Source organism: Gavialis gangeticus, unplaced genomic scaffold (assembly GCF_001723915.1).
Source record: "Gavialis gangeticus isolate Ggan-Ray unplaced genomic scaffold, GavGan_comp1, whole genome shotgun sequence".
Classification (NCBI taxonomy): Eukaryota; Metazoa; Chordata; order Crocodylia; family Gavialidae; genus Gavialis; species Gavialis gangeticus.
Genome location: NW_017729016.1, coordinates 12,049,722 through 12,065,337, shown reverse-complemented (window position 1 = coordinate 12,065,337; position 15,616 = coordinate 12,049,722). Strand labels below are relative to the sequence as shown.

General features: G+C 41.1%; 2 protein-coding genes across 3 annotated transcripts in view; both read right to left on the bottom strand.

Moving 5' to 3' along the window:
- The window catches only part of LOC109294490 (radial spoke head 10 homolog B2-like), a 57,076-nt gene extending 43,932 nt beyond the window's left edge, over nt 1-13,144 (bottom strand). For both annotated transcript variants that reach the window (XM_019512879.1, XM_019512878.1), the window contains exons 1-10: nt 13,023-13,144; nt 11,743-12,103; nt 10,639-10,714; nt 10,328-10,396; nt 9,467-9,640; nt 8,341-8,426; nt 4,098-4,218; nt 3,550-3,726; nt 2,237-2,378; nt 315-436 (exon numbers count right to left, since the gene is read on the bottom strand). In XM_019512879.1, coding sequence (XP_019368424.1) covers nt 315-436; nt 2,237-2,378; nt 3,550-3,726; nt 4,098-4,218; nt 8,341-8,426; nt 9,467-9,640; nt 10,328-10,396; nt 10,639-10,714; nt 11,743-11,996 — 1,221 coding nt within the window. In that variant the 5' untranslated portion in view covers nt 11,997-12,103; nt 13,023-13,144. The remainder of the gene's footprint in view (nt 1-314; nt 437-2,236; nt 2,379-3,549; nt 3,727-4,097; nt 4,219-8,340; nt 8,427-9,466; nt 9,641-10,327; nt 10,397-10,638; nt 10,715-11,742; nt 12,104-13,022) is intronic.
- Nucleotides 13,145-14,497: 1,353 nt separating this feature from the next.
- The window catches only part of PMS2 (PMS1 homolog 2, mismatch repair system component), a 28,015-nt gene continuing 26,896 nt past the window's right edge, over nt 14,498-15,616 (bottom strand). The window contains exon 15 of the mRNA XM_019512877.1: nt 14,498-14,945. Within this exon, the coding sequence (XP_019368422.1) occupies nt 14,802-14,945 (144 nt within the window). The 3' untranslated portion in view covers nt 14,498-14,801. The remainder of the gene's footprint in view (nt 14,946-15,616) is intronic.

Genomic DNA, 15,616 nt, shown 5'->3' with positions numbered 1-15,616 from the left:
GTAACTGTGCAGTCCAGCGCACATGTAGATGTCCACAAAGGTTCCCTACTGTCCCAAATCTTATGAAGGAACATTTAATGCTTTTTCACTTGCACTGAAGTGTTCTGTTTTAACACTTTTTATGGGATGCTCAGCGAGAGGAATACTGCCTGTTTGGCATGTCCCTTCCTATATCTTGCTGTTGTTGGTTACCTTCTTCAGACTTTCAGATCACAGGCGAATACAGACTTGTACATAAAATGCACATACAATCAAGTTACACAGAATGAAGAACAGCAGCAGGCACACTGAAGAAAGCAGATGCAGGCTCTTACCTGTTTTATTTCCTCCTTTCTGTCATTCTCTGGAATCAAGTCCAGCAATGAAGATATATCTAGTTCGATGTTTGAGCCCAAAACAGAAGTATTTCCTTGGCCATCAGTTATTCTGATGGTCTCTACCAAGTGAGCAAAAGTAACAATTAGCCTTGCTCCACTAAATACCTAGTGATATACAAACATAAGATAATATTCTCTATTCTCTCTGCCCCTTCTCACTGATTTCAAGAACAGAAGACCTAACTTAGTTGATGAAACAACTGTTTCACTGGCTGAATCTTAACAGATACACATGAAGAGACATTAAGACATATGCACCTTATTAATGAAACATATCACACCAGGCTATTCTATTAAAGGCTATTCTTGTTAAATTTCCATACTGCAATGTTTCCAAATACACCTAGATTATGGATTTAGCAGCACATGGCAAGACTTTTCAAACAGTCTTCATTGTCAAGGATGAAAAGAAGCATGGAAGCAAAGAACAAATAATTGATGGTGCCCTTTCTCGACGGTACAGCCAGTGGGAAAAAGTTATTATACAGGTTTCCCTCACTTTATGCTGTACATGTGTTCCTGGAAAACGGTGCATAACGCGAATTTACATAAAGGGAACCCACTTTACAATGTAACAAATTGGGATACATTCCAAGACCTCCAATGTCCTGACCCCCAGACCCATTTCTACCACTTTTACAAGACAATTTTGGTACTCACCAACAGCAGACGCAGACAGTACACGCAAGCACAGGGCACTATCATAATCAGGATGGCAAGTACAGAAACACGTGTCTCAGACAACGAGCGAGGAGCACAAGTCCACACAGGAGTAGATATTCTGGTGTGCCTCATTCCCACAATGCACAGCATAAAGTAGCTGACTGGGGGCTTCTACCACACTGATCACGTAAGAGTGAATTTATCTCACATATAATGAATTTTTAGTATGAAAAGGGTTTATACAAAAAGGATTTATGCATAGAACAAATATTTATATAAAAAGGATTTATGCATAGAGCAAATTCACATACAGAACCCGCATAAAGCAAGGGAAACCTGTGTGTCCTTGTCAAGATTGACTGTTCTTTGCAGAAGACAGCTACTGATTTTAAAATTGCAAGTTCATTTGGATGGAGTTTGTCCCAACCTGAGCAGAACTGCTCCCAAATCAGGACAAAGCAAAGGAGAGGTTTAAATCATCTGTACATATATGCTCATGACTTATGTTCTATCTAGTCTGGCCATGTCTCAGGCTTTGCATGGGTGATGTAATATCTAGGCTGAAAGCATGATGCCAGGTCCAGAACACTGAGAGCCTTATAGACACCTCCATTTCTGAACTTAGCAGCCAAACAGCAAGTTTTTGTTGTTGGGGTTTTTCTTGTTTTGTAGGTGAAGGGACTGATCATGAAAATGTAAAACATTTTTTTTCCTGTCACCTAGATACATATTCACTTTTTGGTCTAGTGAACAGAGACTTAGGAAACCAAGGTAATATAAAATCAGTTTAATTTTTAAATGAAAATACTATGATCTAAATCTGGAATTATCCAAAACAACTTCTATTAGTAATTGGGATTTTTGGTTGTCTTTTAGCTTCTCTTTTTTACTTTACTCATTTAGCCACTCTTTTTCCTTGGAGTCTCAGATCAGCAGAGACTCCCTATGCCTGAAGAAGGATGACTGTGCCCAAAAGCTTGCTAAGAACTTTTTTCCAACTACTCAGTTGGTCTAACAAAAGATCTTGCATCTACTCAAAGAACCCTGTCTATTAGTAATTCAAATTTAATTTAATTTATTAATCAATACATCTGTGGGACATGTGTATATTTCCATTTAAAAGTCATATATCACTCACATAATTCAAATATTTTAAACCAAACTTCTCTGCTTTCCTGTCACTTCAGGCTGCTTACCAGTGCCAATGGGGCTTTGTGTGCGAATACCACTCAGATCCTGTGTATTCATTGCATCCACTTGAAAAGTGGGATAATCTGCAATTTGATCATTTATAAACTCTCCTTCATAAATACGTCCATTCTTGAAGACAAACCTTCCCTAGAGAGAAGAGGAGGCTCTTTGTTTTTATATATATGAGTGTAAAAAGATCATTAGAAAAGAAATGCCTTCCCTAGCACTTAGAAGGCTTCCTTCTGTAATCTAAATCAAGTTTAAATTGCAATCCACGACATACTGCAAAATGAAGGATGATATTTACACTCTTGTGCAAAGAATGTTGAGGTCAAGTATTAAATATCTGTTCAACACATTTAGAACAGTTTGCAGCTTTTCACAACAGACTGTGCCTAGATTTTGGCACTTTAGATAGGGCTGGAAGCACCGTATTCATGTGGGTGTGACCTTGTGCAAAGACAGCTTGGAATCTTCTGGAGGAAAAAAGTGCATCAGATATTAAAACTGACCTTAGCCAAAAAGACAAGAGAAAGTGAAGGTTATTTTTCAACTGAGAGGCTGAAAAGAATCAGACATATCTCATGCATTGAAAAAAATTGTGTTAAAACATGTTTCGTCACATACAAACTGTGATCCTCCTCAGCAGTCTGATCCAGTGCCCAAGGAGCTTAATGGAAGGACTCCCCTTGACTCAGTAATCACTGTAACTGATGTGTACACTTAGCAAAATGAATGAGGTTTTCCTTGAAGAAACCCAGCCATCTGCTACACAGAGGGCATGTCTACACATGATATTAACATGCAGAAATAAACTTCCCAGGAGCAATAAACCGCAGAGATCCCACGTGCACAGTTTACCCGTGCGCCTCGACTGCAGCACATTGAGCTGGGTTGCAGCAGCCCCAGCTGGCCAGGGGTTCGGTGCGGGTTGCTCCAACTGGCCTCAGTGTGCTGTGGTGGGGATAGCTAGGGCACAAAGGTGCTTCAGTCCAGGAGCAGCTGGCACGTAGCCCCTGCACTGAAGCATCCTTGTGCCCCAGCCAGCTGGTCAGCTGTGCACAGCGGCTCATGAAGAAACAGCCTACACGTATGCAGCTGTTCATGAAAAAACTCCACAGTATTTACAAGTACTACCCTGCTGTGGAATGTATTGGTTTTTGTGGAATGTATTGGTTTTGTGCAACCTAATAGGGGCATTGGACATTTACTGAAAAGTTAATTAGTCGACTGCGCAGTAAATATCTTGTGTAGACACAATCAGAGCCTCTTTCACTATCTTGGCATTTTATTTCTCTCATTACTGGTTGATACTCACAAAGCCATGCTTTTTATTGCAAATCCATTCTCCATCATACATTGCTCCACTGGCATAGATGAACCTTCCATGCCCATGACGATCACCCTTCACAAAATTTCCTATGTATTCATTCCTCAAAGGATACTGAGATCCAGGTATTCTCTTCAGAAACCAGGTATGGGTGCCAAAACCATGCTGAAAAAATATAGGCTATTATGAGAACTCTACTCTGGTACAGATCTAGTTTCACAGAAAGAAGGAAAATAACTCTGGACACCTGCTGATAATTACACTAACTGGGATTCAATACATCTCTGGGGTGCCCTAGCTATGACAAGGTGGGAGCTGTGGGAAAACATGCTACATACATCTTTATTCTACATCTGTCTTAAAATACTGAATTTAGATACCAAGCTAAATGACTAATAAGGTGAGATCTACATTATCATAAAAGCAGCTTTATATAACTTGTTCATTTGAAGGGCTTTATTTCCAATGAAACTTGCATACTATGCCACTCGACCTGCCTAGTGGAGCTCAGGTATTGAAGGAAAGGAAGGTAATACCTGTATGCCATTTGCCCATTGCCCAGTATACTCCTGATTTATTGTCAGCCACCTCATCCTTCCTTCCCCATGGCGTACATTTTTCTCCCACTGACCTTCATATATATTTCCTGATTCATAACTGCATGAAAACAAAAATAAAATTATTTAGCCATTGGATAAACAAAGACAAAAATGGGGGAGGCTGGCACAAATGATAGGTAGATGCACAATGCCCATTGACTTTCAAGGAGAGTTCCACACTTTTGCTTGGGGGAAAAAGGCAATGCTAGAAAAGAGAGGATATGGACTCCCAAGAGGGTAGAAGCTAGAAGCTTGTTACTTCTGGCAATAAGCAGAAATCTTTACCTCCACACGCAGCGGTTCATCTGAAGAACAGATATACAGCCCTGGTAACAGAGAGGGAAGAGCATGTTCCATTGGCCAGACAACCTCCACCAAGAAGCTGCGATGGGTGGTGGTGGTTGGAGACTCCCTTCTGTGTGGAACAGAGGGAGCCATCTGCCAAATCTGATCTGCTGTCTAGGGAAGTCTGCTGCTTGCCTGGAGCCCAGATCAGAGATATCACGGAGGAATTACCAAGACTCATCCAGCCCTCTGACTACTACCCCATGCTGCTCATCCATATGGGCACCAATGATACTGCCAGGGGAGACCCTGGGCAAATCAAACAGGGCTCTGGTTGCAAAGGTGAAGGTGTCTGGGGCTCGGGTCATGTTCTCTTCAATCCTTCTGGTCAAGGGAAAGGGCCCAGGCAGGAGCAGGTGCATCCTGCAGATTATCTGGCTGCGTAAGTGGTGTTGCCAGCAGAGATTTGGCTTCTTCAACCATGGGATGCTGTTCCAAGAAAGATTGCTGGGAAGAGATGGGATACACTTGACAGAGAGGGAAGATCATCTTCACAGACAGGCTCACTAACCTAGAGAGGAGGGCTTAAACTAGGTTTGCTGGGGGATGGAGACTAAAGCCCAGGTAGATAGGGAAGAGGCAGACCTGAAGGAAGAGCAGGCAGGAGGGGCAATAGGGGAGGTATTCTCATACTTCCTGAGAAATTAGGGCAATCAACTAGTTACCTCAGGTGTACCCGAATGCAAGGAGCCTGGGAAATGAGTAGTAAGAATTGGAAGTCCTTGCACATTCATGAAACTAGAATACAATTGGAATAACACAGACTTGGTGGGAGCTTGCATGACTGGAGCACTGTCATGGATGGGTACAAACTGTTCAAGAAGGACAGACATGGAAGAAGAGGAGGAGTTGCACTTTATATAGAAGAGCCATACGACTGCTCAGAGCTTCAGTATGAAACTGGAGATTAACCTTAACCCATAGACTTTCAACAGGTTGGAGGGGAGAGCAACAAAGATGATGTTGCAGTGGGGGTCTCCTATAGACCACCAGACCATGAGGAAGTGGCGGGTGAAGCTTTCTTCAAACAGAAAGCAGAAGTTTCCTCATCACAAGCCCTGGTTCTCATGGGGTACTTCAATCACACTGACATCTACTGGAAGGGCAATACAGCAGTGCACAGGCAATCCAGGAAGTATTTGGAGAGTGTTGGGACAACTACCTGGTGCAAGTGTTGGAGAGGCCAACTAGGGGACATGCTCTTCTTGACTTCCTACTCATAAATAGGGAAGAATTGATGGGGAATGTAGTAGTGGATGACAACTTGGGCAGCAGCAACCACAGGATCCTGAGGAAAGGAAGGGTGGAGAGCACCAGAGTAAGAACCCTGGACTTCAGAAAAACAGACTTTGACTCGCTCAGGGAACTCATGGGCAGGATCCTCTAGGAAGCCAGTCTGAGGAGTCCAGGAGGGCTGGGTGCGTTTTAAAGAAGACTTACTGAGAGTGCAGGAACAGACCATCCCGGTGTGCAGGAAGGCTAGCAAGTATGGCAGAAAACCAGCTTGGCTTAGCAGGGAACTCTTCAGTAAATTAAAACCACAAAAAGGAAGCTAATAAGAAGTAAAAATTTGGCCAAATAAATAGGGAGGAGTATGAGAGCATTACTCAGACATGCAGGGATGAAGCTAGGAAGGCCAAAGCGCAATTGGAGTTGCGGCTACCAAGGGATGTGAAGGGTAACAAGAAGGGTTCCCACAAGTATGTCAGTAGCAAGAGGAGGATCAGGGAAAGTGTGGGTCCCTTACTGAATGGGGGAGGCAACCTTGTGACAGAGGATGCAGAAAAGGCTGAAGTGCTCAATGCCTTCTTTGCCTCAGTCTTCACAGGCAAGGTCAGCTCCCAGACTACTGCACTGGGCAGCAAAGTTTGGGAAGGACGTGAGCAGCCAATAGTGGCAAAAGATCAGGTTAGGGAGTATTTAGAAAAGCTGGACATATACAAGTCCATGGGGCTGAACAGGATGCACCTGAGAGTGCTGAGGGAGTTGGCTGATAAGATTGTAGAGCCACTGGCCATCATCTTTGAAAACTCATGGCAATTAGGAGAAGTCCTGGATGATTGGAAAAGGGCAAACATAGTACCCATATTTCAAAAAGGGAAAAAGGAAGATCCAGGGAACTACAGACCAGTCAGCCTTACCATCCCTGGAAAAATCATGCAGCAGATCCTCAAAAAATCCTTCTCAAAGCACTTAGAGAAGAAGAAGGCAATTAGAAACGGTCAGCATGGATTCGCCAAGGGCCAGTCATGCCAGACCAACCCGACTGCCTTCTATGGTAAGGTGACTGACTAGATGTGGGGAGACCAATGGATGCGATATACCTTATTTTTTAGCAAGGCTTTTTGATATGCTCTCCCACAACATTCTTGCAGTCAAGCTAAGGAAGTATGGGCTGGATGGAGTGTACAGTGCATAGAAAAGTGGCTGGAGCACTGGGCTCAGAGGGTAGTAATAAATGGCTCGCTGTCTAGTTGGCAGCCGGTATCAAGTGGAGACAACAGAAGACAACAAAAATGGTTAGGGGGCTAAGGGACATGACTTCTGAGGAGAGGCTAAGGGAACTGGGTACAGAAGATGAGACAGAGAGGAGTTAATAGCAGCCTTCAACTACCTGAAGGGGGTTCAAAAGAGGATGGAGCTGGACTGTTCTGTGGGTCAGGAGTGAGAGGCATGGGCACAGGCAGGGGCAGGACACTGGCATATCAGGGCTGCTCAGTGCCACAAAGCAGCACCACAAAGTAGCTGGACCCATATCCTGGTGAGCAAAGCAGGCAGGGGGAGCTCTGATTTCCATGATAAAAAACTCAGAATTAAACACCAAAATTTATAAGTATGTAAAATTTATTTTATTATAATGACTGAGGCACTGGTAGGCTTCCAAACTGCTTTCAAATTGTAAATTTATCATGGAAACATTGTATTCAACTGATATCAATACATATATAGGGGTGTTTTGTTTTAAACATGGAAAAACATGAATTTGAGGGTTTTTTAAAATCAAAGAATGTTGGATTTTTTTTGTATCAAAGAATTTGCAATTGTTTTAACAGAGAAAACCAGGATCCCTGCTGATAATCCAGGGACATGCAAGACTTCAGGGGAGATAGCTGTGTTCAGGGTCTATGCACAGAAGTCTAACTTAAACATACAAAGGAGTGGGCACTGAAGTCCTGCTTTACTGAGCAGTCTTGAGACCTGCTATTTATAATGGGAGAGAGAAGGCCAGTAGATTTTGAAAGTCATACTCTGGATCAACTAATTCTGCCAGTAAATGTAAAGCTATTGACAGCAATCCCTCAGTTGAATATTTGTATACTGGAGTCTGACTGCAGCACATAAAGACGTCACATTTGTTCAAAACTATGGGGATTTTACTAAAAATTTCAGTTGTTCTAAGGATGGGAAAGTAGGGGCTTGACTGCACTTATTGCTTACATGCTGCTTTCAATCTACAAAGTAGTTCACAAATATTAGCCAATTCTCTGTTCAACATAGGTCTGCTGAAAGCAAGCAAAACATGTTCTCATACACCTGAGAGATGTAGAGAGAAGTCAAGATGATTTCTTTTAAACTGCTGTATAATGTTTACTGTGCCATTCTTTGATTATTTCATCTTCAACTGGCTTTATTTTTTTATTTTTTTATTTTTATTTATTTATTTATTTATTTTTACAGAAAATAGCTGCATTTTGAGTAGCTTTAAATGCCTCTACAACCAGCAAGTCAGAGGAAAAAATCAGGTCTACTGCATAGAACGTACAGACTGTATGTTAATGTATCAAATCAGCAGATCTTCAGAAATCTCGTTTAACAAAAGTGTTGTTATACCTACCATCTTATCCCCCAGCCCTCTTTGATGTTGTTTACCCAGTCACCATCATACAAGGAGGTTCCTTCCTGATTATAATAAATAGTACCCTGAAACAAGCAGTATGATCAGTTTAGTAAAACACCATCTAAATATTCACATAAATGATTTACCAATATATTGCATACACCAAACAAAACAAGTACCACACATACTTAAGAGTTCTCTTGGTGCAGTTACTAAGAAACTGCTGACAATTTATGTTAAAAGCAATTGAATCTAAAATAAAATAAATCCTGGTATTCTCATCAACATTAGCTACAGACTTAGATAAGACCATGGGTCAACTGGGCACCTTAGTATGATTCTATTCTATCTTGCCCGAGTTGCTGAAAAATTGTTAATGCAAGAAGTGGGGTGGGTTGTGCTCTCTACTGCTTTTTGTAATCTGGTTGGAAGCAAAGACAAAAAGTGTGTTAGAAAAGTAGATGCACTGAGAGTTTTCAGGGACTTGAATAGGGTGAAATAGGATCTGGCACTATGTGTTCGAAAAAGGCTTATTACATTAATCCAAAAATTGCCATCCTCCTCAAATCCTCTGGACACCAAGAATGCTGTTACAGCTCTGCTACTGCTGCAATGCAGCTAACTACAGCAAACATTCTGACCTGGGTCACAGCCTAGCATATGCAGGCTAACGACTTAGCTATTATTGTATTTATTCACGTACTTAGGCTATTATTTTCAGTGCACTTAGAGAGTGAGGTTTGGTTCACTGTCCTTTTCCCAATGCAGCCTGAGCTACTATTACTACCGAGGTTTATTTTAATCACACAGCCTTAGATTCACACAGCCTTAGATTCTTAACTTCTTGACTGACCTGGTCACCATCCAATTAGAGGTGCCAAAAAGAGCAAGAGACATTTATGATTGCTAATTAATTTTACAGTAGTGGAGTGTCTCACATCCACTCTTTACTCTTTCTAATACAAATAAGCACTCGATACATTACAGTGGGGATTTTCAACCTTTTTTAGTCTAAGTACCCCGGGTGGCCGAACGCTGAGCAGGAGGAGGAGGGGGGTAGCACACAGCCAGACTTTTATCCTAAACGTCACTAGCCTGAAAGATACTTTTGTGCTTCATTTACCTTCCCATGTCTTTTGCCTTCACACCATTGGCCGATATAAGAAACTGGATGGGTTCCACTCTTGTACATGCCAAATCCATGCCTTACTCCTTTTGTGATCTCTCCTTCATATACACTGCCATCACACCAGGTATAAGTGCCATTATACAGCTGAACATTCTTAACAAAGGTGCCCTAAGAGATTAAATTAAAAAAAACTGATTATTCACTAAAACAAGGGATGTCCTAAATAAAAAGGGGACCTTGCAAGATCAGTTGGGTCCAGTCCTAACATCTGTGAAATCTATGAAAGTGGGAGCAGCTGCCCAGGAGGAAAAGCGCCATCCAAGAGCTGGCCTGAACTAGCCTGCAGAGAAGTCCCAGGATTAGTTAAGCCTTAGGAGAAGTTTCGAGATGAATGTTATTTTATCTTACTGCTAATTTTGGTGGTTGTTGTTGTTGCTGTTATTACTAAAAGCAGTGGTTCTCAACCATGGTGCTATGGAATCCATGGTCTCAAAAACACTCTTACTTGTTGTGGTCTTTCTGAGTTCTTTGCAACAGAAGAATTGCTCCGTTATTTTTCTATAATGAGTGCAAACTAACAGCTGGAATTTTCTCAGCGGTGCCTCAAGTCTAACAAGATTGAGAACATTGGTTTAGAATAAGTCATAAAAAGAAAATGTTTCACGGTGTCCAAACAAACAGGAAAAAAAAAAATTTTTGTGAGATTTTTTTTTACTTTTAGAACACAGCTGCTACCATTATTTTTTCTATCTCTGACTGTAATTATCTCCTGCAAAGTACATGCTCTCCTTGAATTTGCACATTTAGACCATAACCAATTCTAATGGTGCACTAATAATTAATACAAAACTTTACCTCATATTTCACTCCATCAGCCCATGTGTAAGTCCCCTGTCCATGCATAAGCCCTTCAGAAAACATGCCCTTGAAAATAAAACACATACTATCATTTTTATGTCTTAGTCTATAACTACCGGATAATTTTGGAAGCAGTAACATGTTCTAATTAAAAGCCTTCCACTATTAGCACCAAATTAAAAAACTGTTAATGCCAGCAACTCTGACAGGAGTTTTAGCTGCCCAGTCTTCAATTAAATCAAAAAGAGGAGTAGCCTGCTCACTTGCAGGGGAAGAATTTGTCTCATTATACTTGCTGATATACTCACCCTGTACACACTTCCTCCCTCAAAATATGCAACACCTTCTCCTTCATACAATCCATGGACTTTTTCTCCTTCATAACTACAAGAAAAGTAAACTAAAGATTACATTTTCATATCACTGTAAGTAAACCTGAGACAACAGCAGTTAAAAAAATGGATTCTACACATCTCCCTAGGGAGGGATGTGCATTAATGTCACCAAGATACCTTACATGTGAAACAGCAGCAAACATCTAATTACGCATCCCTTTCCATAAATACTACCTGCATGCTTCCAGTGAAATTTAATTTTCTCGAAATAAAGCCCAAGGAATTGGACTTTAAGGCTGCTTGCAGATGTTAAAAAAAAAAAAAACAAAAAACATAACCGTGCTTTATTGGAAGCAGCAGCATGTTACTGCAACCTGGCTCTGCAGTATCTGTAAAGACACGGTGGTTCAAATGGGCTTTTTGGCACTTTTAGCTAAAGCTGATTCAGTGAGATAAAGCACCAAAAAAGCCCCACTAAAGGACCCAATCTTTACAGTTGTCAGGCAAGCCAGGTCGAAGTAATGTGCTACCTCTTCTGAGCACGTGTCGGGCTCGACAGGAATGCGCTGAGTTCAAGGTAAAGTAAACACATGGTTTTTGCTTTTGTTTTAATGTGCAAGCACCATAAACGAATGACTAAGAGTATGAAGCAACGTTCTAGGGCCAGGACCCAAGGCTATAGTAAAGGCTCCCATTCTCCACATGCACTCCTGTTCAGGTAGTCTCACAAATCTAATGGTGTTAAAACAAAGCCTCTGGCCCCATTCTTATTGCCTATTCGGTAATCAAGGCAAATACCTTCCTACATGGTCAGTCTGCTGCTGTACCACTGTGCAGTGGAGCTTAATTGGAGTGGAGAGCTTTGAGGGTCCATATGCACATGCTCTCACAAACATAACAAGTTATCAGTATTTGCTGTCGCACCATGCATTCCTGCCTGGTGCCTTTTAGGCAGAAAGTTCCTTAGCGTAGGAGCGTTGTCCACATCTGTGTCCCATCAGATACATCAGGGCTATTTAAATAATAATTCTGTGTAACGGACATGTTTCTAACTAAGCAGCCATACTTATAACATACCTTTTTACAATGAGCTGAGTTAGAACAGGCTCTTCATAGTACTGAACAGCCTCTTGAACCACAGATTCTTCCACCTCTTTTGATTCTTCCTGGGATACCAATGCGTTTGGCTGTATTTCTTCCACTTGATTTACTGAGGTCTGTAAACCTGGGAGCTTAGACAAACTACCCTCATGTGAAGGAACAACAGGAGGAGGAGGGAGAGGCACAGATTTTTCAGCCTTTTTGCTCTCTTTCTTCTTATCCTTAGCCATAGTTCTGAGTTGTTCCAAAGCTACACTTTTTCCTGACTAAAAATCATGTGAGATCCTGTGGTCGTCTTATGCAAGAGGTTTAATCTTCAAAACCTGAACTTATTTAACTGGAAAATAAAATGAGAAAAGCAAGTAGCATGATCAAGTCTGGTTTCCTTCCTCTTGCTTTCCAAAAGATTAGTATTTTGGAAAGCAGTAGAAGAGATTTTTGCAGTTACCAACATACTCAAAATTAGAAGTTTCATGTGCTTCTACGTAAAATGAGGGTGGAAGAAATGCTGCATTAATATACTTTACTTGATATCTAAAACTTGCACTATGAGAATTTATGAAAATAAGGGTCATGTTGGGCGGTCACATCTTGGTGACTTCAGCATGAAAGCGATAGAACAGTTCAGGTGCCTACAGTCATGGCTTCCATTGTTTTCATGGTTAAAGCTTCCTTATTTTGCATACCTGATTCTGTGGGCAATAATATTACATGCTGCATTAGGTGAGAATGACTTAGAGGCGGCAAAAACACACTCATTAAATCCTCATCGCTATCTGGTTACAGCAAATAACATACTGAAGCAAAAAGCCAAAGCTATCATTACCTTATAGCTATTAAGCTGTGAAGATTCCTATGAGACTAACTTCCCAAACCTAAAAACAAAGCTAGAAAACTTTTTGGCTAGGAGGAAACAGTTTACACACAGCCAGCTGCACTCCATGCACCCACCTCAGGTTTTATTTGCATAATCTTTTTACATTCCCCTGACATGCCCTATTTAAACAAGTGCAGGAGAAAAAGAATATATATTCTAGGACTGAAGTTCAATAAAAATTGCCCTTAGGAGTTTCTGCAGGGTAATTAATATTTAACCATTCGGAAGGCTTGTTTGGCAGCCATGAAGCAGTTAACCCAGCAGCTATAAGACCCTGGGCTATCTTTCTATACTAGCAAAGGGAGAGTGGGTTGCCTACAGCTGACACCCAGCACTTATCCTATGCACAAAACCGGTTTTGCATGTATTGCCAACTTACACAGCTAGAACTTGGGGGTTCATCTTCACTGGCTCTAAGCTGTGAAAACAGGCTGTGTAGGCACCAGCCCCAGATTAGCAGAGGCCCATTCACCCATTCACTACTGCAGGCTGCAGCAGCAGCAGCGTCCCAGGCCTGATGGTAACTATAGTAACTGCCTTCCAACCAATCAAATACTTGCAGTTCTCTTAAAGAAACCAACACCCATTTCCTCCCCTCACAAGGACAGTTGTTTCCCTCCAGGTGCTACACCCCGTAGGCAGATATGCAACAGTCCATTGCCCTTTGCTCTCTTGTGCTAGGACACTACAGCAGCCCCCATCTGCTGTCATCGCATGGCTGCCGTGCACCCCAGCATTGCACTGTGGTACAGTCCAAACTGTACCCTCCACATGCTGGTATGGTATAGTCCCCAATCCCCCTGGTATCATCCTGCAAAATGCAAAAATGTAACTAATGACATTAAACAAAATCGTTTCAGGATAGGAGATGTGTTTTTTTTCCTCAAGGCAGGCAGCACAGCAGGTGCCAGGCACACTCAAGGGAAAAGCTTTTTCTTCTGGTGTCTCCACTTTTCATTTGCAATTCCTTTAAAATGATGTGACAGTGTTTGCAATATTATTTTGCAGTACACACAGCCAGAAGCACTACACTACTACACTGGCTGCCCACCTGCTTCTTGGAAAATATTTGGCTAATTCATTTTGTTTACTGAAAACACTGGATGGAGCATAGTAGTTGAACAGCACTGTTCATTATTCACTGAAAGCATTTATTCACAGTACAATACAGACCCTTCAGAGTAGTCAGGAGATAAATATAGCTTCTGATCAACTTCACACAATTCAATGGTAAAACCAAGAAAACCCACATCTTCAGTCATCTAGTCCTGCACCCTATCCCTGAAAGGAAAAGTACAATGGCCCAAACTCACTCCTCTATGAAAGGCATGGCCACAGAAATGCAAACCAAACCAAAGACTTTTAGGTCAGATCTTGTAACCATTGAAGTCAGAATTTTACCATTAACTTCACTAAGCAGAAAATCTGGACTCCTGGCTCCTAAGTATCCAGCATAACAATTACTTGGATCCTATAACAGAAAAGGTTGGTGAGATTCATTCTCAAAAAGGAATCCCTGTTCTTTAAAGAATGTTATGGGATAGGTTTCAGTAAAGTGCTGCTTGAGAGGAAAAAGGTTAATATTAAAGAGAGTCAATTCCTTCCCTTAATTCCTTGGCACCAGTATGTAATGTTTCTCACTACTAAACATTAATGCAAACCATAATTAAAATTGCAAGAGAAAAAAGATGTTTAATTCTTTTGCCTATACAGCAATTCTGATTTCTTTGAAACAGTAGAAAATTAACTGTCAGCATAGTTTTACTACAACCTTGGCTAGATATATTTTACGCTCTTTCAAATCACACCAAAATATGTTCCCTTTAAGGCAGACTGATTAACAACTCAAATTTAGTTATAAAAATTTATTTTTAAAATACAATTATAGCTGGGGCAGGAAAAAAAAAAAACCCTACGAAGCCAGCCTTGACAGAAGGAATACTATTTACAAGTAAATCTCATGTGACTTTATACTTGATAAAGGTAATACAGAAAGCTTACAGGATATGTTTGCATTATAAAAGTAGTATTTAAATATGCAAAACGGTAGCTAAAATAAAAAAAAGTCATGATAAAATCTACAAGTCAAAAAGACATGGATCAATATTATCACCAATGAATAAAAGTGAAAATTGCCAATAAAACAAATGCCATGGTTTTATTTTGGAGAAATCAAGTCTAAACTGGCTATGTGCCTCATGGTAGGCCTTCCATGAGGACAGTTCCAAGGATGCTCAATCTCACCCATGTGGGTGATCAGTTTCTTCATCTCATTTACATTAAGTGCAGTCCCAATCATCACCTGTGAACAAAAGCAGAGAAGTTTAACAGTCTCTCCCCTGACTATGGCAACTATTCCATTAAGACATCATTTCTCCAGTTACAACCAAATAAATTATACTGTGAAAGACATTACAATAAGGAGAGTTACAGGACCATCAAAATCTAATTTAAATTAAGATGCAAGGGTCTGATTCTGCTCTTAACTGTATTAATTTTACAGGGTGCATCTACACATGTGCTTCTGTACGTGTAGCTCCGCTGTTAATTAAGTGTAAAATAATTAACTCCACCATAGGATAGTACTGTCAGGGACAGTACTATTCTATGGTGGAGCAATAATGTATGCTGAAATGCATGTGTAAATGGTGACAGGCACTGGCTGGGGCATGAGGATGCTAAAGTGTGGGAGGGCTGCCTGCTGCCTAGCACTGCACTTTAGCACCATTGTGTCCCAGTCAGACCCTCCTCCTCCTGATGCTGCCAGCCTGCCTTTGATAGACATATAGCTCAATTATATAAACACTATTTTAGTTCTATAATTTTTTGGTTTTAAGACAGGCAAAGGTCAAAATAAAGCACCACACAGAGAATCTCTCTCATTTGGAAAATGCTCGGTCACCCCAACTACTGTAGTGATAGCTTTAATAGAGGTTAAGGAATAAAAGGAGTGATCCAGGCCATGCTAAAGAG